Genomic DNA, 20,925 nt, shown 5'->3' with positions numbered 1-20,925 from the left:
GTAACTTGCATATGTCATTTAATAGTTTTAAGGATTTAATCTTTTATATTGATTAAATTTAATTATTTGGGTAGTTATGATATTTTTAAACTTTAATAATGGCATTGTTGATATTTCAAAAATTAATTAATTAGATAAATATGATATTTAGATTTTTAATAGTGACATATATGAAATTTTCCCTTAATTTTATTGTCTTTTTCTTAGGTTGGATAAGTGCTTAACATCCTTGTCTCTAGAGATAGAGATTAAGGGTTCTATTATTATGTCCTAAAAGTTACATCGTCTTGGTAAGTTAAGTTGTCTACATCTTAACCTCTCTTATATACCGTAGAAACTCAAAACCCGTAAAAAACGACATTTACATCTTAACCTCTCTCATATTACGTAGGAACTCAAAACCCGTAAAAAACGACATTGGGTGCGAATTATACTCAGCCGGTTTTGTTAATCTCTACACTACATCCTGATAGCCCAAAAACACACCAATATACATGGGTTTAGCCCAACATCATTCTTAAATTTATTATTAGTAGCAAAATAGCAACATAAATATATTACAATAAATGAATAACACATTACAAGATTTTCATGGCAAGACCACTCATGTAAAATCACACCCCACAACCCAAAAGAATGTAAAACTTGAACCATCATTCATAACCTTTTGCACCATATCTTAACAGCTTCAAGTTACTTTGTCATAAACTTTTAGAGCTTTGTTTTTGAATCACCGACTTTCGCACTTGACCCATATGACAACCTTCGGTTGTTCAATGTTTTCTTACCATTAGGTGAAGTCTTAAGCGAGTTTGACTTTTTTGTTGATGGTGATTTCTTCTTTGGTGAACTGTTGACTTTCTTTGGAGTTGAAACTGATGGAGCTCGCCTTTCCCAAGGTCGAACAGCAATCCATCTTTCCGTCCAACTCCAACCCCAGTTAGATGTAGCTAGATTGGAATCATTTAGACCTAAATTTGAACTGGAATGCGCACGCCACTGCAAATAAATGGAAAGTCAACTACTTTTGTTCCTTCAAACAAAAGAGAAATCTATGGGTAATAGCTAAGCAAATGTGATTTAATGTTTACCTGATGATTGAAGGCGTATGCCATTGCTCGCTCACGCTTAATGGTTGCTTCTTCTCTTTGTTTTTGCCGTGCAAGAGCCTCATCCATTGTATGAGAGCTACCACTCCACTCCAACTGCGATATATATTGATCATAATTTTAGTCAATATTTCCACATCAACACTAAATGTAATCCTATATTTCCACTAATGATATCCGAATTCATAATCTTTTCCTTAGTAATTTGTGAATGATGATTATAATTTTGTAACTTCATATACATAGTAAAGTCCAACAGCTTCCATTATTATGGTCAAACTCTTTACAAGCTTTGACTTTTTAGGTCAAACACTCTTTTTTTTTTCAAAAACATTCCGGGCATTACCTCTAGCCCACGGGCCTTAGCGTCAAGTTTCAATTGATTGTCAAGCTTCTTCTGCTTGATCCCACTCTCTTCCACCATAGCTACCCTCCGAGTTCTAATATGGGCTTGTATCTTGTTCCATGATTGAAGATTTCTTAATGTATTTGAGGTTTGCTTTTTGCCAAAATCGCCTTGCATAAGTATCTGCAACCTTTCTGTTCGTTTCATAACACATAAAAGTTTTCGTGCCTGAAAAAATCACAACAAAAAGTTGTCAAATATCAGTATAACTATCCAAATTTATTTTTTTTGGAAATTAGATGATTTCAATTGTTTTAATGGACCAGTCTTCAAGTCTTAAACCACAAACATTAGACTCCTCTACCAAACTAAGACTAAAATGTTACATATTTTCTGATATACAAAAATAGCTTGGAGCTGTAATCTTTCAGCGTTATACCTTAAATGCCCTGAACGCAGTTTGAATCCGTATAGCTGCTCTATCTTTACTAAGCCAGCTAACAATAGCCTTTTTATTAATCTTACTCGCCCGGTCCTCTGGGTAACAGGTTTGTAAAATAAATCCAATCGTTTCCTTGTGTGAATAATCCTGTATAAATGCATTATTAGAATATGTGTTGGCAAAAAACACATACATAGAACTAATAAATGAGAGTCGTATAGCATTTTAGCCCGTTTATTATGCAGTGACAGTGTAAAACATCAAAATATGCCGCAACTATTTTAAAGAAATGCTGATGCATAACAAATTCATAGTGTGAACTTACAGAAATTAAGTCTAAATTCAATTACTTCTTGGTTAACAATAGTAGTAATAGAATGATAAGAACAAAACAAATATGCGGTTTTTAGCTTTATCATCGTTAGCTTAACGTAAAACACTTTGATCTTAAACAATTTGATATATTGTATACCTTCATTTTGTTTGACTTTTGTTTCCTTGCTCTATTTACGCTCACTATATTCTTCAACCAATCACCAGATCCCATAGTTGATGTTACACTTTGTATATATATATGCTGCAAGAGAAAAAAAAATGTACAAAAAGATTATTTGAAGTAATTCATTTTCAGCAAAGTTTCAAGACAGATTACTTGATTTCCTATTGTGATCATAAATGGAAAGTCAAACCTTTGTCTCTGATTACACGGTTGCCGTTTGTTTTTTTAACCATTAAGTGACTAAATCGTTAAATTTTTGCACTAATAAGATATAAAGTGTATGGCGGTATGGTTCACATGTACCCCAAGCACCCCCTAATAGTATATTAGATTTTAACTAATACTCTGTATCTGTATAAGAACACTTGCATAATCATATTAGAAGACACCTTTATCACCCAAATCCAAACATGTCAAACACTTAAAATTCTCAAATTAACTATTGGTGTCACAATAGAATGAAAAACATTAATAATCATTATCCAATATACTAGTAGATTGATATTCTATTGAAGAGTCAAGGTTTCATATATGTGTTCATAAAATGAATCCATAATAAGTCAGACATGAAAGTACAATAGAATCATATATACAACAAGTACATATAAAAGCTGACTTTATTTCTGCAAATACACATACAAAAACAACCAAAACATAGTAAAAACAGTAGAAAGCAGTTATCATCAAGTTACACAAAAGTCAACCGTATGTGCTCAACTATGGTCCAAGTATATATAAAAATGAAAAAGAAAAAGTTTATAGTGAGTGACATACCAGAGTTTAGAGTTTAAATCACTTTCCAAAAGAGTTCCTGGAATGATAAAACAAAATGAAGTGGTGTTGAGTGCATAAATAGGAACACTGAAACAAGAACAAAAACTAATAAAACAAAAAGGTGGGTGTGTAGAAACTGTGGATATCTTTGACATGGCCCACAACTGTTCACCTGCCAATCTGCCATATACATATAGCTTTTAATTTTAATTTATTTTTGTATCGACTATAGAGTAGATACGAGTACAAAATAACATCTTTGAGACGTTTCTCAAACTTCTAAAAGTTTGTAATTTGTTTTTTAATTTTTATCACCACGTCAACTTCTTTAATTTTTCTCTATTAACTTGCCCATATTCGTTAGGCCCTTTTTTTTTTTTTTTTTTTTTTTCCATTTTTTGTCTTTCTGATTGATTTTCATTATTAAAAGTGATCATCGGCCTAACTTCAGATCTTAAATATTCTTTTCATCAATTAGTAAAAGAGGATAGGAATATGAGGCTGTTAGGCACTTAAGTTGGGTGAAAAACCTATCACATACCTTTTCTAAACCATAAAAATCATCGGGAGCCAATCATTTATTAAAAATATTAAAATATTGATATATGAGAGGTTTTTCACCCGAGTTGGGTGCATAATAGCCTCATACTCACTTTTCTCTTAATAAAAATACATATTATTTATTGTGTTTTTTTGAAACATTTATTGATTATAAACTAGTTTGATTAGATGAAATAACTGTTTTGTTTTTGGAAAACTATGAAATAATTGTAAGCTAAAAATTTTATTTATAAAAGTTAGATTTTTTAATGACTACGTTTGAATTTTTGAGACTTCTTAGGTCTAATTTAACTATAAATATTTTTGTTTGTATTATATAAATTAATATAGTTCTTAATTCATTTTGTTAACCACTGATAAACTAAAATAAAAATCAGATATTGTAACGGTTATCCGGAGTAACGTGTTCAAGGTTTTTTTCTCTGAATAATCGATAACGTATTATGATTTAACTGTAAATATTTTTGTTTATGTTATATAAATTTGTTATAAAACATAAAAATGAATTAAGTTTTATATGTAGTTTTCATTGATATAATTTACACCAACTACTATATAATACAAGCAAAATTTTTATGGTCAAAGTTAAAAGTAAAAATAGTAAGAAATATCAAAATATAACATTTAAAATGGAACGAATGAAGTCTTTATATAAAAAAATTTATTTAAATTACATTTTTCATCCCTGAAGTTTGTTCGATTATCAATTTTAATTATGGAATAATTGGAAGAACGAAAAGTGAAAGAAAAAAAACTCACGAATGTGGGCAGGTTAACGGAGAAAAACTAACGAAGTTGACGTGGTGACCAAAAATGAAAAAAAAGGGCATATTTAATGACTAAAAATGAAAAATGTGTCAAGTTCAGAAACTAAAAAAATAAATTACCCTTTTTAACTTAATTCTTATATCTTTATATTTTATCTTTTATAATTAGAGGTATTCACTATATGAAGATTGTTAAACTATTCAACTAATAAACTATAAATTATAATTTTGCATGATTCTGAGTTAAAAGTAGATTTTGTTTAACCAATTTGTGAGTTTGTAACTCAAAAGTATGTTATGGTGTTGGACTATCAGACAAGGTTGTAGGACTCGTGGAGATATTGAATTGAGAAATTTATATATAAAATTAAAAATTTATGAATTTATATGTAATAAAATATTAAAAATATTTAAGAAACTTGAAACTTAAACATAATTTGTCGAAAAACAATACATCATTATTCAAATTTAAAAAATTAATTGTCTCAAAACATTAACATAATTCTTTAAACTTAAATATAGAAGGATTGTTTAATTGAAAAAGGATTTCTTTTAAAGACCTTTGAAAACCAAAAAAATATAATAAAATGAGTTTTGTTGACCTCGGTCGAGTTTGACCGATCCAGACCGATTTTTGACCGATATTCCTGATATTTGACTGAGATTCCTGGTATTTGGCCAATATCCCATGGTTGACTAGCGTTGATCGATGTTTGAGCCGATCCCACCCATTTCGTCTCATTAAGCATCGAATCCCGACCGAGATATCGGCCAATACGCCTGATGTTTACAACGCCGATATTTACAACGCCGCTATTTAAGAGAATGAGTCTCCAAGTCATATATATACATATAAGTATATATATTAGATGTATGTCTGCGGGATTTATGTCGTAAGTTATCTAATTAAAGGTATTTTGCATATATATTGAGTTAATAAGCTTGTCTTGTTTGCGGTATAAATATAAATATAGAATTATAAATAGGTACTAGGTAATTAATCCGGGTTCAACTCGGGCTTATCAATAAAAGTTTTATAATATTAAGTTACGTCTAAGAACTATGACATAATTCAACCATACTCATAATCTATAAATAGTATGTCTTATATTTGGAATGTATATAATTAGATAATTAACCCGCATTATATGCGGATAATTTAAAACCTATTATGATAAAACTATTTAGATGAAAATTTAAAAGACCATGCATAAAATATTAGAGTTTACAAAAGAAAATATCTTTTTTTTTTATAGAAAAGGACATTATAAATAACAAAAATTAAAATTAAATAAACTTAAAGAAGGAAAGTGCATGCTTATAATATCATAAGAAAATTAAACAAAAATAAATTAACTTAAAAAAAATTAAGAGATGACAATTAATCTATTTTTATAAAATGATGATTTTATAACAATTGTTTTTTTATTTAATATACACGGGATGATTGATAATATTAAGACGAAAGAGATGGTGTACTATTTTTGAAAATTGACACAGTCGTTTAAAGAAAAAAAATAGATGAGATAATTAAATTTTAATTTACATTGGACTTAGGCTAAAAATGAAATAAATCATAAATCAATTGAAAAATGATTTAAACTTTTTATAGGATGATGTCATAAATCAAGAAAATAAAAAAGAAATAATTGATAAAAATAAGTCTAATAATAACAACTAAGCATTATTAAGAAATGAGAAATGCTTAATTGACAAACAAATCTTTACTAACAAGGTTTACAAACATATGTGGACCAATGAAAGAAGGAGAGAGAGTGAATAAAGAAAAAAGAAAAATAACTCTATTGGTGGTTATGGATGCCACCTATATTTGTAAACTTTGTTAGTAAAAGTTTGTTTGTCACTCTAGCATTTAGACGTGTAAACTAACAGAAACAAAAATTGAAATGCAATAAAGATCAAGCAAACATCAATATAATTTTATACTAGTAGTCAAATATATAATAGTAGTCGTGCTGCCACGGTTGTAAATGTAAATAGGTATGTAACTTTAAAAGGTAGGATGCTAGCTAGACATGGAAATAATGAACAAAAGAAAAAAGAAGCCCATAAAAATTATAAAAAAGAAGCTAAACATGGACAAAAAGAAATGAAAAAAAAATGGAGCACATAAAAATTGCATTAGAGAGGTTACGCCAACAGGCAAACAGATAATTGACAATGATTGTGATGGGTTTATTTAATCAAAAACACTGCAAAGAATCTTAATTATGATTATTGGTGATTATTATTATACTCCTTATTTGCTGAAAATTCGCATGGCTACAATTTATTACTCTTCTTGCTTAAAAATACAGTAACAGGGTACTTTAGACTATTTAATTTAAAAAATTAGTGAAATATAATATTTTATTTTAGAATTATCTTTTTAAATTTTGTGTGTAATTTAATTACTGAAAGTTATAAGCTATAAGTTATCCACTTGTTCCATTTCAAGGGCAAGTCGTTACACATCAATCCTTAACTCTTTGAGAATAAAGTCAATATATAAACTTTTATATATATTAGTGAAACATATGATTGGTGACAAACTTTTTTATTTTCATGTAACAAATTTTTGGGTAGATTATTAAAACTTTGTATCTTTACTAGATTGCATACCGTATAAACAAATTATAACAATTATTTATTATCTTTAAAACAAAAGGCCTTTGTAGATGGATAGGATGATAGGACGAGAACTCATCGAGAAGAATGAAGGATTATGTTTGTGGTTGGTAGGCTATGATGAAAGCATCTTTTCTTGGCGAGTTGCTCAATGATTGTAAATGATTATAGGAGGGTTGTATAAATGTATATATCATGTGTGAACCTGTTTAGGACTAAATAATTATACAAGATATAAAAAACAACCAACTTTGGTTAGATTATCGAAATTATAAACCATCTATTAATATTAATAATAGAAATCATCGTTTATAAAACTACCGATGTGTTATGTGGTAACCAAACAGTGAAACAGATCATATATTGGTAGTTTTGACGATAATGTAAAATTCGTACTCATTATTGTTAATTTTTTTACATGACTTTTAGTTTCGGTAATATGACCAAAGTTTGCAACCAATTACATTGAAAGCTGAGTAAGAAATTAACTTAACACACCAAACCACTTTTACAATTTTACTTAGGGGTTTGCTAAATACAGCCCTAAGGGTTGTGTTTAAGGTGCATAAATTGTTTGTACATTTACCATGAAAATCAGGGGCGGACTTTTAATATGGAAGATACAAGTTTTTTTATGCACGTTAAATACAGCCCTTAGTACTGTATTTAACATTTCCCTTTTACTTATAATCCAACAAACTGGAATTTCAGTTTGTTAGTGTCCCATCATCTTTTATATTAAAACATTAAATTATAAAAACATTCTATTAATTAAATTAGAACACATTTCAATAATAATACAACATTTCATTAAGTGCTTGGTGTGGTGCTGCTATATCTGGCCCAACATGCCGACATCTTAGGCTCTTGGCATATTGTCGTTTCAGACTCTGGCGTGTTGGGTTGGCTTGGTAGATAATTGAATATTTAAACTAAGAAATAGTAAATGACAAGTAAATATAAATAGCAAATTAACAAATAACAAGATCAACATCAAATACACGTGTTTGTCTAGACGTAACTGTTAACTTGAGCAACTTAATTTTGTATATTATTTGTAGTTATATATGGTGTATTTTATATGCAGGACCTTTGATGATATTCTTTGGGACTTCAAGGACTTTGTGAAAGCTTTAGAAAGAAGAGGGACTGAAGCTCTAAAGACTGAAGACAAGGGGACTGCAGATATAAATTCTTATGTCTATATAATCTACCTATTCTGGCTCCTAGGGTTCTTAACATTCCCTAGAGCCATTTTTTTGATATGACCGTTATAGTTCTCTCTAAAATATTTGATGTAATTGTTGGTTCTTAGGGTTTGTTCATCAAACAATTTTGTCTTAAAACCTTTTATTTAATCAAGAAGTCATATGGCTTTTTCTTTATATTGTTTTATTATTATTATTATTGAATCATCTCGGTTGATTATAAGATTTTATATAAATTTCAAATAATTTTTACAGGTAACCCGCTGACTTAATAACCGTCATGATTGATTTAAATAATGATAATAAAAAAATGTTGATAAGTTTTAACTTGGGGGCAATAATTCTTGGGGAAAAATGATGTGACTTACTTATCTAACTCACCTACCTTCAGTGGCGTGGCGGATAGACGTGGGCAAAAAAACCGGTTCCAAAAAACCGATTCTAGATTATCTGGGAACCAATTTCAGGAACCGGTTCCGGTTCCTCAAGAACCGACAGTTAGGAACCGATTCTTTTTTTTTTCCTTCAGAAAACCGGTCCCAAACTTCCAAGAACCGAACCAAAGAACCGGTCCGGAACCGACCCAGTCAAACTAGCCGTTAGATTATGCCACTTTTGGTCCTTTTTGACCGTTAGGAGCCATTACATTCACCCAATAATTACCATATTGCCATTATACAACTAGTATATATATGTAGCATCATTTAGGCTTATTTTTACACATTTCATCACTTACAAACACTCCATATATCTAACAAAAACACTATGTATTCATAAATCTCTTACCAAAATCATTATATCTCTACATATTTTATATTTATATATCACAAATATATATATATATAGTTTTAGGTAAAGTAAAAAAACTATTAAAGTAAAACAAATAAAACAATAGGTTTTTCTTCAGTGATAATCACCGTGCATCATGAAAATCATTTTACATCAATTTCTTCGTGACTCTTCGTGCATCAATTTAACCATGATCTAAAGGTTAAGATCTTGTCTGATTTGTTTTACTTTAATACTTGTTTTACAATATCCAACCCCTATATATATATATATATGTATTAATATATATATATAATATATATCAAATCTCTCACAAAATGGAGTCTAATTCCGCCTCACAAATGCAATCTACCGGTATTGGTTCCACAAGTGAGGCGGCAACGATGGTGGAAATAATAACGGATCATAAAAGAACGGCCCCCGTATTTGAACACTTTCTTGGTTAAGTTGTCGAATGGTGTTATTGAGGCTCAGTGTAATTATTGTTACGGTCTCTTTGTGAAAGGTGCAAACTCGACTTTCAATAAACATGTTAAACGTCATTGTCCAGTGAAAAAAGCACAAGAAACGGGTACTACATCACAAGGTCAACAAACATTAGGGAATGATGGCACATTGGCACTATTTTTCATTATTCGAAGGAGGCTGTTCGTGAAGGACTTTCCAACTTGACGATAAAAAAAGCTTGGCCATTCAACCATTGTGATGACCCGGAGGTCACTTCCACATTTCAAACGTTAATGCAACCAAGGTACACTACTCTAACTCGCTCTACATTAAAACGTACATGTATGAAAAATTGGAAATTAGCTAAAAAACTACTTATAACGGATTTTAAAAATTTAAAGGGTAGTTTAAATTTGACAACCGATGTTTGGAGTGCTCCTCATGGTTTGCCCGGTTCTTACATATGTCTTACGGCGCATTGGATAGATCATGGTACTTGCCAAACGATGAAAAAAAGACCTCTAACGGCCGTTAAATGAATTATAGTGAATTATTAATGAGTTTTTAATTTTTTTCAAGTGTTTTTTGTGAAATAACTTGTTGTTTTTTGTGTTGATTCACTAGATATTATCAGTATGAAGGTATTTTAGGTCTTAAGGCTCGGTGTATTCACAATCAAGTGCTCCAAAATCGAATTACGATGAAAAAAAGTGTCGTTCAATGAATTATAGTGAATTATTAGTGAGTTTTTAATTTTTTTCAAGTGTTTTTGGTGAAATAACTTGGAGGTTTTTGTGTTAATTCACTAAATATTATCATTATGAAGGTATTTTAGGTCTTAAGGCTTGGTTTATTAATAATCAAGTGGCCCAAAATTGATTTACGATGGAAAAAAACCTCTAACGGCCGTTAAATGAATTATAGTGAATTATTAGTGAGTTTTTAATTTTTTTCAAGTGTTTTTTGTGAAATGATTTGGAGTTTTTTGTGCTAATTCATTAGATATTATCATTATAAAGGTATTTAATGTCTTAAGGCTCGGTTTATTAACAATCAAGTGGCCCAAAATTGATTAACGATGAAAAAAAGACCTCTAATGGCCGTTAAGTTCTGAAAAAAAAAGGAAGATAATTTGGAACCGGTTCGGAACCTATATATCGGTTCCATCAGTTCGGGTTTTCAAGACCTAGAACCGGTTCCGGTTATGGTCAAAACCGATTCCTACTTGATCAACAAGAACCGGTTCTGGTTCCACCAGTTCGGTTCCTGAGCCCACGTCTAGTGGTGGATGCAAAGTGTAAGAGGGGCAAAGGGGGAGCCCAACCTCGAAGAGCCCAAATGTTTTTTTTTTTTCGGATACCGAATGTGTTTTAAGTTTTTCCTCTCCTAATTCCATCAACTAGCTAGTTTGATATCTATTTTCTAGGGATAACTGCAGAAAATAGAAAGCACCTTTCGATCAATTCACGAAAATAGCAGTGACCTTTAAAAGTTTTGTTATTTAGAAATGAACTTTCATTTATTACCGGAAATAGCAACATTTGACACGTGGACATGGTGACGTTGACATTTTTGATTACGTAGCATTTTTAAATGACGTGATGGATCGTAACAGAAGCCATGGTGCACACATATAGCAACTTTCTTATAATAAAAACTACTAGAACTTAGTTTATCTATAGATTTTGAATTCAACTAGTCAAATCCAAATCTCCTTAAACATTTTCAGCTAGTCAAATCCAAATCTCGTTAAAAATGGATCGTAACAGAAGCCATGGTGCACACATATTACTCCATTCGCCCCAATCCAAATTTGACTTGTTAAGTTTTTCTTCATTAAGTTTGCTCGTAAGTATTTTTTGGTTCTGTAATATAATACCTAATGAAAGTTAGAAATATACATCTAAAGCTTAATCACAAACAAAACAACCACCGGTCAATGTTGTGAAAAAGAAGATTTTAAAAATCAAAATAAGACATTTAAATTGGGACAGAGATGTATATGATTGAACTCATACAACTTTAGGTTTAGGGATGACAACACGATTTTTTTTACAGACCGCGACCACATCGTCTTCTGTTTTGTAAACCCCCCCCCCCCCCCCCCCCCCCCCCCCCCTCCTTATTGAAACCTATGGATCCGTTTGTTTGGGTTGTATTCTTGGGTTAGGCTTCCCTCATAACTGTGAGAGCCTGCTCTTCCATATCAAACCAAAACTTTGAACCACTTCACTTGTATGCATCCGTAAGTTCAACATTCATTTTCAAATGCTTCGGTTTAGCTCCAAATGCATGGCCACCATCACTCAAGTTACCTATACAAAAGCTTATGTAAGTTAAGTAACCATTTAGATATGAATGACTTAAAATTTATACAGATATAGAATATTATTAGCTAGCCATTAAAACTACAATGAAATCATGTATAATTTGGCAAATAGAAGCTTCTTCCTCGATTGACCATCATTTTGTCTTCAGTGGCGAATCTTGAAAATTTTTAGTGGGGGTAGGGATCTAATTTTTTTTTCCCTAACACTATTTTTTTTAAAATGGTGAGTCGAAACCGAGTATATTGAAATTTTTCTACACGAAAACCAGATACCCCTACATCACAAAAAAAATTTCGGGGGGTCGGGCGCCCGTGATTCCCACCAAAAGTTTGATCGCCGGGTCGTGCTAGTAGTTCCATACGAATCAGTATTGGTCACTGAAGTATAGTGTTATGATGTGCAAGTCCTAAGTCAAAACTCAGTAACAAAAGCATACATCTCATTAAGTGAGATAGGATCAATTTTAGTGTTTACCAAATGTTGCATCTCGTTGAAAGTAGTCAGTAATCAGTAGATCCTTCTTCTCAGTGGTGGAAAGCCGAAGCCTAATTTGCATAACACGTGCATGCGACTTAAAGCCTAATTTTACTGATGTTGTAGGGAACCATATATCGAACAAATGGGTGGTAAGGTCTTTGACCCGGAAGAATACATCTGGGTTCCAGTCCCAATCTACACATTTGTGGAGGTGGATTATTGGGGTGTTATATGGAAAATGTTACACGCTTCTCAAAATATGAAATTCTTTTATTATGTTATCATTCAACATTACACGAAAAAAAAAAAACACGAAATATTAGAAACACTTAATTTCGTTGCCAAGCATATACACAATAAATAATTGTGCTGGTTCCGTACAAGAAGAATGATGCAATGCTTGCCCAAAGATTGTATGTTTTGTGGGTGACTGCAAAGGTTCCCATAACCACACCAATCATTACGATTGTCACCAATTCAGCTGTGTAGTCCCATGTCAAACGACGTATATAAACAATCGTCAATAGCGTCGTTAACCCCATCAAGTTATTCATAACCAATCCTCCATAAAGCTGCAAGGAAATAAACACGGAAAAAAGTACGTATTTGAGTTGGAACATATTACAAGGAAATTGACATGTAAGTAATCATGTAGATAAGTGATAGGGACAAACCTCAGCAAAGGCCAATGAAGCACTCTTATTAAAGCTTGTTTTTTGTGAGAATAGTGTAGAGATTAAAGATGTAATCATCGATTTAGTGGTCATAAACAACGGCGCTACGACAAATGAAGTGAACAAAAATGGCAGGTTAAGTGCATTTGACATGTGTATAACACTTTCCATGTAAGGCCCGGCGAATAGGTAAATCGTAGCAGCTCCAAACACTGCATATAAGATGACTAATGGATCCTCTTTCTTGGTCTTCCCAGCAGTCATAGTCTCCTATATAGTGGGTTGTTAATTTAATTAGTGCATGAAAAAAAATAATTAAGGGGCCGTTTGGTTCCCAGAATGTATGAAAATTTGGTGGAATGGAATTTAGAATTTCATTCCATATTATTCCCATACATTCTGGAAACTAAACGGCCCGTAAGAAAACAGAAGACGAGAATAAGAGGGATGGATTATAAGACACGTATAAATTATCTTACAGTGGAGAACTGTTGAATAAACTTGAGTAGATCATTGTTACCCGAAGCATGCTCGTCTGCCATTTCCTTCAAGTTTTTTAATCGTGTCATGACTTCTTGCTTGTTGATTGTACGTGAGCCATCCGTGTCCAAGTCATCAATTATACTTTTCGCAAAACCTGCTGGATCCTGTTGAGCTATGCCCAACTTCACGATTGCTCTTTCTAATTCAGCAGACGTTATTTCTCCATCATTATCCATATCATATTCACTAAACAATCTGCAAAAAATGATATGAAGTTAATAATAATGTATGAAAAGGAGGTGGAAAATGATAGAATATGAAAAGGCAAGAACATTACTTCTCTATCGTTTCTACATGAGCTTCTACATCTTCATTTCCACGCAGATTGCTGATAAGAGGTTTGTACAAGGTTTTTGGAATGACAGAGAAATCTTCAATGTTATTATCAGCCACAAACTGTCATCCATTTTCATACTAAATGTCAATTTTGAGCATAGTCGGATCATTTATATATTATACTATAAAATTTAAAAAATTAGTATGTGAGTGATTCTACAGCCAAATTTAGGTGTCTAACGGTCACATACTCACTTTTATATAATTTAAAATTTACTTGCCTTGTTGAAGAGAGCATGTGAATTAGATGCACCATTTTGGGGTGCATTCCACTTGTTAAGCCACTTTGTGCATCCTTGTACAAATTCCTCCATTGATACTCCTTCTTTACCATCGTTCTCAAAATGCCTAGTAATTTCTTTTACCGAAAACTCTATACTTATGTCATCATCTTTATCATCAATATTATCGTGTATAAACTGCCTCAACTCATCCAATTTCAGGTGACCACTTCCATCACGATCACACAAATTAAATATGCTACACAATTATATTACACATCACGTTAATTGATTAATATAAATGTACAATATCTTTTAACTAATCTTGTATATATAAATACTTTTATACACAAATGTGCACCTTTTGATGGCCTCTATATTTGGTTTGTTTGCCTTATAGAGACATTCACTTGCAAGATTTTGTAGTTTTATCAAAAACATTTCTTGAAACTGCTCCTCCTTCAAATGCGCCACACTCCTCGCTTGCAAATCAGGATTTAGAATCTATGTGTAGGTAAAATAACATGTTTAAGATAACGACACTAGTTTGTCATGAACTAGTACATACACACAGTCTTATTTGTAAGTACCTGATAAGCAATATAGGAACAGAGCGATAGTGCTGAAACAATGAGTGAAACTGTAACCGTCACACGGTCACTAAACTCTAACTGGAGAAGAACCACAAGGGCAACTGGTATTAAAGATAGAAGCAAGATAAAAGCCATTCCACGGGTGTCTTCGTTTGTCTTTACACCAAAATCTATGCAGTTAAAAAAGGTGTAAACAAAGTGCAATATTTTTGTTTTATTTAAAATTTAGCAAAAGAGTATGGAAGCTTATCAAACCTTTAAGAAATGAAAGACAATTCTTTTTTGGGAGCTCGGTTGAGGAACCGTTTGTAGTAGGTTTTGATGGACTATCCAAATCCTCTTTAATCAGTATTACATTAACTCCCCATATTCCGGTTAGGGTAATAACCGTAGATCCAGCATACATGGCTATTCCAAAAGCAACCCGGTTTCGAGCATCTGACTCTGTACAAAGTGCTCCGGATACTGTTAAAAGTAAGTGCATATACAATTCTATTAGCAGATATAAAGAAAAATAAAATTTAACAGCTAAAATTACACCAAATATACTAGCACTACTAAAACTACCCCAAATATGCATATGCCAAGATTAGAAATTTAGAAACTCTCCCCAAAAGGCATAAACCTCTACCAAGTGGGCTAACCGAGGTTGGCCCGAAACAAACTAATCAATGTAAAACATAATGGATACTATACAATTATACATATAAAAAGTTACTAAACATACCAATGACCATGAAGACCCTTGGTAAGGCCATAAGAATTCGGAAGACACTACCAGCCATTCTCTGATTCTGGAAATATAAGAGTAAAGCTTTACTTCCTTTCTGCAGCCACTCCTCGGCAAGCATTAACACATATGAGTACATTATAATTAGAAAAATGCTTTCTAGCACCGTGTCAGAACATGGCAAGAACCCGTAGATGCTCTCACATCTCTTAGAAGTATACAACGACCCCACTTCAGAAACCCCCAATTTAAGCAAAGAGGCATTTTCCGGATTCATATTGTCGATCTCTTGATCAACCCCATCTGACGTCCCTAGCCACCTAGATTTCGCCGTGGCTATGATCATAAGCAATAGAACAAACAAATATAAAACTCTTGCGCTTGCCATGATTGGCTGACAACTAGAGCAATAATATTAAAAAATAAAAATGAGGGAATTGGTACATTAATCTTAGGACGATGAGTTAACTTATTTATAGAGATTTTAATTGCAATGTCAACACCAATTTGAGTTTCTTGATTGTTAAGTTGAAGTTAAATATTATCTGTTTACACACAGGTGTCGCAAATTAACTTCGAACCTATCGTTGACTTTAAATTATGATTTGCTAATCAAATTACGTCCATATTGGTGACACACATACATGACCACATCATGTTCTATATCACCAAATTCACAATTAGTATTTAAATCACAAATCAATGGTATATAAATAGGTAATATTGGCTGGATATATAATAAAAATAATACCATGTCGACGAGTTTTTTTTTTTTATGACCTTACGAGTTCCCGTAGTTGTGTCTTTCGTTCTTCTTTAAGCATAGAAAGATAGTTACACTCAAACCAAATTACTATAAATTTGATACGGAAAATCTTCCTAGATATCTTCTAAAACTCCTCCTAAAACTACCAAAGATAACATCTAAATTCCATTAATTAACTTATTTTTAAATCTCATTTATTGATTTTGCAAAATGTCATAATCTTTAGTTAGGAAGATTTTTAATAAGATTATCTAGCTAATGTGATTTTATATGTTAAAAGGTGATAATATAAATGTTTTTGAGAACTTTTTTAGAAATTCATATTTTTAAAAGTTTCTCAAAGGAACCGTACGTGAGACTCTCGCGTCATACGGCTCCGTCCCGGAATCAGGACCCAGGCATGTAATAAATGGATACCAAAGCTGAAATAAAGACTATTAGCTATAGGATTTGGAGTTAAAGTGTAGGCTCGATCTTTGATATATGATACAATTAGGTAGTTGTGCTTTAGTTTTAAGATTCTTTGCTTTGGAAGTGTTGGGTTAGACTAGTGGGAGTATAGGATTATGGGAATGCCCATCCTCCACTCATGTAATGACATGTGATACTTACTAATCATGACTTCATGAAGGGCATTCCCATCATTGAAACGCATTCCCTCCAATGATATTCTTTTTTTTTTAATTCTTATATTAAAATAATTTAAATAAACATAAAAATAAATACAAACTTGAATATTAATGGATATTTTGAATCAGTAACGGTTAGTTTTCAAAAATTTTCTTTTTCACCTATAAATACTCTCACTCTCTCATTCCAAAACTCTCAATGAATTCTGGACGAGCAAGTGCACACAATCAAGTGATCAACCAACCCATCCTATCGGACAACCACTACCCGCACGAGGCGAAGCAAGTCATTCCCTCATTCAGTCACCCATTCAGCCCCAACCTGAACCTTAACCATTGCATCCACGACGTCTTAAATTCACCCTGACGGCGGATTTTTCAGTTCGCCCAAACTTGCAATCAATAGATGACTTCACTGACGAAGAATTCAACGAGGTATAGGATTCTACCGTGGCTTAAATCCAAAGCAGACAACTTAGGCCACTTAATCCAAGTCAGTTGCGAATTCAAGATGACGACAGACCTGAAGGATACGAGACTGACCTTGGTGAAGAATACGAAAACGATTTTCAATCGAAAGAGGAAGATTATTACTTAGAATACCAGTGTCGTAATGATGGTGACAGTGACATTTCATCGACCGATTTCGTTTATGGTTGGCGTTAAGTGGTTAATTCGTCTTACTGTTTAAGTTTTATGTAATGTTTAAGTGTTATGTACTGTTTTAATTTCATGTAATGTTTTAATTTTCTGTAACGTTTTTAAAATAAATGTAATGTTTTCCAAATAACTGTAATGTTTTGAATTCATGTTTTCAAATAAGTAAAACATAGATAAATTAGATAAAATTAGTAAAACATTGATAAAATGACTAAAACATACATAAAATAACTAAAACATAGATAAATAACTAAAACATCTTTGATAAAATCAAATCATATATTTTGGACTTGTTCGTAGCAATTCTCACTCCGTGATGTAGTGAAAATCACCATTTGTATTTCTATACTTAATTAAAGCATCTTCGAGTGGCGTCTGGTTTGCTCTGTTGTTCATACGAGTATAGATGTGGTTGAACGAGTGAATTTATTTGCGCATCTTCCGCCATTTTGCACACAAACTCCTAGTGTTCCTTTGCTCCCCCGGTTGGTTTTGTAGATTAATAAACACTTCCAAAATGTTTTTTGTTCATAATTCGCTACATTCGGATCTTCTGTCACCACAAGCTAAGCTCTCGCTAAATTTGTTTGCTCAGATAGAGTCCAAGCTTCCGCCATTTGTTGTTTGAGTGTATAAAATAAAGAAGAGAATGAAGAAAATATGGAACAAGATAAGAAAATGAAGTGAATATTGTGAACTGTTATTTGTATGTATATGTATATAGTATAGAAAAATAGAATTTGAATGGTCAAAAGCCACAACCAGCCAAAACGCAAGATGAGTTACTAAAGAGTCAGGGCACGCGTTTTAAGGAGCCGGAACGCCTCCCATGTCCGATGTTGGGCATCCGGGGGCGTTTTGGACGGAAAAAACAAGAAGAAACGGGCTACCCCGAATGGACTTATCAATCAAGGCTTTATATATATTTAATGTGCTAATATATATAATTATGTTAATTAGCCTTTATAACTCTATTTCTCTGTATATCCGTCGTTAAATCTCTGCGTTTGTTTTGATAGAATTATGTATGATGACTACGCGTAATCAAAATAGCCGTGCTAATGACATTGGACTAAGTATTCCATTTTTACCAAGTGTTTGAAAGTTGAAGCTACCAGGATATCTATATATATAATTACATACGAGACAAAGTATCCGCGCGTTGTGGCGGTGAGATGGTGGGGGTAGAAATAGGAGGTGATAGGTCATAGAGTGTGATAGCCAAATGTTTTAGCCGTTCGGGCTCCGCCCTCGAATTTAAAAATTCGTCGAAAGTATATCGAATGACATCTTTAATAAAAGAACATGAAATTCTAAGAACATCCATATAATTTTTATAATTTATCGATGTACGGTGTTTGAAATAAAAGATTTTGAATAAATTAGAAGAATAAAATGATTTATGGAGAAAAAAGAAAAATAAGTGGTTAAAATTTAAGAAAGAAAAAAAAAATGAGTGGTTGAGATTTCTTTTAAGGATATTATATGAATGTTGAATGTTGAAAAACCAAAAGTTGAAAAGAGAATTTATTTTATAATATAGTATAGAAATAGATATAGAAGGGGTCGTACCTACTGGTACTACCCCATCGGTTCATTCCACACAACGATCGGGTAGGCTCAAAAGAACCCTTTTCAATTTACGTATTTTACTTTTTCAAAGTCATGCAATACTCTTCTTTTACATAAAATAGCCTGGTTCATAAACAATTATGATGAACATGAAGGAGAATCTAACGAAACAATGCAAAAACTAAAATATATGCAAAAATAGTCCTTTGTTTTAGATCTAGCATAGTAGCATGTAACCTTTCGTCTTCTATTAGAGATATATTGACTTTTAATATTCCACTTTAATATTTTTTATTCATTAAACATTTAAATTCCATTATCATGCTTTTTAGTCATTACATTCTAATAATGATATAGTAGCTACTAGCCTACTAGCTAGTGTTAAGAATAATGAAAGAATGAGTGACGTAATGGTGGAGTTCGAAAAGTTTGGAAAAGGTTGATGGTAGTTGTAGAAAGTATTTGTTCGTTTAATAAGCTAAGGAGCTACCTTATGCCTTCATCCTTGTTTCGTCCCCCGTTCGTCTCTCCTTGACACCGCGGGGTTGAACTAGTTCTTGGCCCATTCGTCCCCCCAAGGACGAGTTGTTTAAATTTTTTTTTTTTTTTGATTTGTGAGTATATAATAAAATAAATTGTGGGTCCAAAATTAGTCCTGGGTATAAGGTTGGTTTTAAGGGGATTAGTCCTTGAATGGTCTTTTGCTGATGTGCCGCTGATTAGGATTAGTCCTCTGAAGGATGAGTCCAGGCATAAGGCACCTCCTAACTAGTTTCTTTTGTTGTCCTTCGATGCTTCGGACTAAAGTACATGTAAGAGTTAGGTTGGTAACCTGAATAATGTAAACGGGCTAATTTATTAGACAATAATACATTTATTTAAGTTTTAACCCGTTCAATAGATGAAATAATCCCTACTACATTATAAAGCATTTGTTCCTTCCACTTTTTCAACTTTCAATAAGTTGAAAACCTTAAAATACCTCTATCACTTATTCATAATATCCTTGGAAAAAATCTCAACCACTTATTCTTTTCCCTCTCCATAAATCTCAATGACTCATTTTTCTCTCTCATCCATAAATCATTTTATTCCTCTAATTCATTTAAAAAATTTTATCTCAAAAACCGTTCATCGATAAATTATAAAAATTATATGGGTGTTCTTAAAATTTCATGTTCTTTCATTAGAAATGTCATTCGATATATTTTCAAAGAATTTTTAAATTCAAGGGCGGAGCTCGGACGGCTAAGGCGTTTGGCTATCACACTCTATGACCTATCACCTCCTACGATCTATCATACTTTATGACCTATTACCCCCATCATCTCACTGCCACAACGCACGAGTATTTTGTCTCGTCATACATATAGAGTATATGATTTTATCTTTAGAAAACACAAAATTTGGACATGTTCTACATAATAGATACCATAACAGTGATAGGCATGTATCATAAGAGTATTTTCTAGTATAATATATTTTGCAATTGAAAAATTGTATGGCCTAATGCCCAAAGTCAAGATATTAAAAAATGGAGTTAGTTTTATTAGATGCTGATGTTGTTAGGTGATTAGCATTCCACCTTGCGATTTTTTATTTTATTTATAGCTAGTTGGTATTTGACATCAGGGAACACCTGACGTCCTCACCATATAATGGTGAAACAGTTCACGTACTCTAGAATACGATATGTAGACCATAAGCCGTTACAGGTGGAAAAAAACCCAAAGTCTTGTCACTCCTAAGAGTCGAACCCAAGACCTATGAAAAATCAGGGATGCATCTGCTAGTGAAGGTAGCTTCATTTTAATTTTATATGAA

At 32.3% G+C, this 20,925-nt stretch overlaps 1 protein-coding gene across 1 annotated transcript; it reads right to left on the bottom strand.

Moving 5' to 3' along the window:
- Positions 1-491: 491 nt before the first annotated feature.
- On the bottom strand, positions 492-3,245 carry LOC122597860 (protein IQ-DOMAIN 10-like). The gene is made up of 6 exons (XM_043770441.1): positions 3,171-3,245; positions 2,370-2,474; positions 1,895-2,044; positions 1,456-1,683; positions 1,092-1,205; positions 492-999 (listed from the first exon to the last, which is right to left on the bottom strand). The coding sequence occupies exons 2-6, from the start codon at positions 2,442-2,444 to the stop codon at positions 712-714; spliced, it is 855 nt and encodes a 284-aa protein (XP_043626376.1). The 5' UTR covers positions 2,445-2,474; positions 3,171-3,245; the 3' UTR covers positions 492-711.
- Between the last annotated feature and the right edge of the window lie 17,680 nt (positions 3,246-20,925).

Source organism: Erigeron canadensis, chromosome 4, assembly GCF_010389155.1.
Source record: "Erigeron canadensis isolate Cc75 chromosome 4, C_canadensis_v1, whole genome shotgun sequence".
NCBI lineage: Eukaryota > Viridiplantae > Streptophyta > Magnoliopsida > Asterales > Asteraceae > Erigeron > Erigeron canadensis.
The sequence above is the reverse complement of the archived record's forward strand: the minus strand, read 5'-3'. Positions and strand labels throughout refer to the sequence as shown.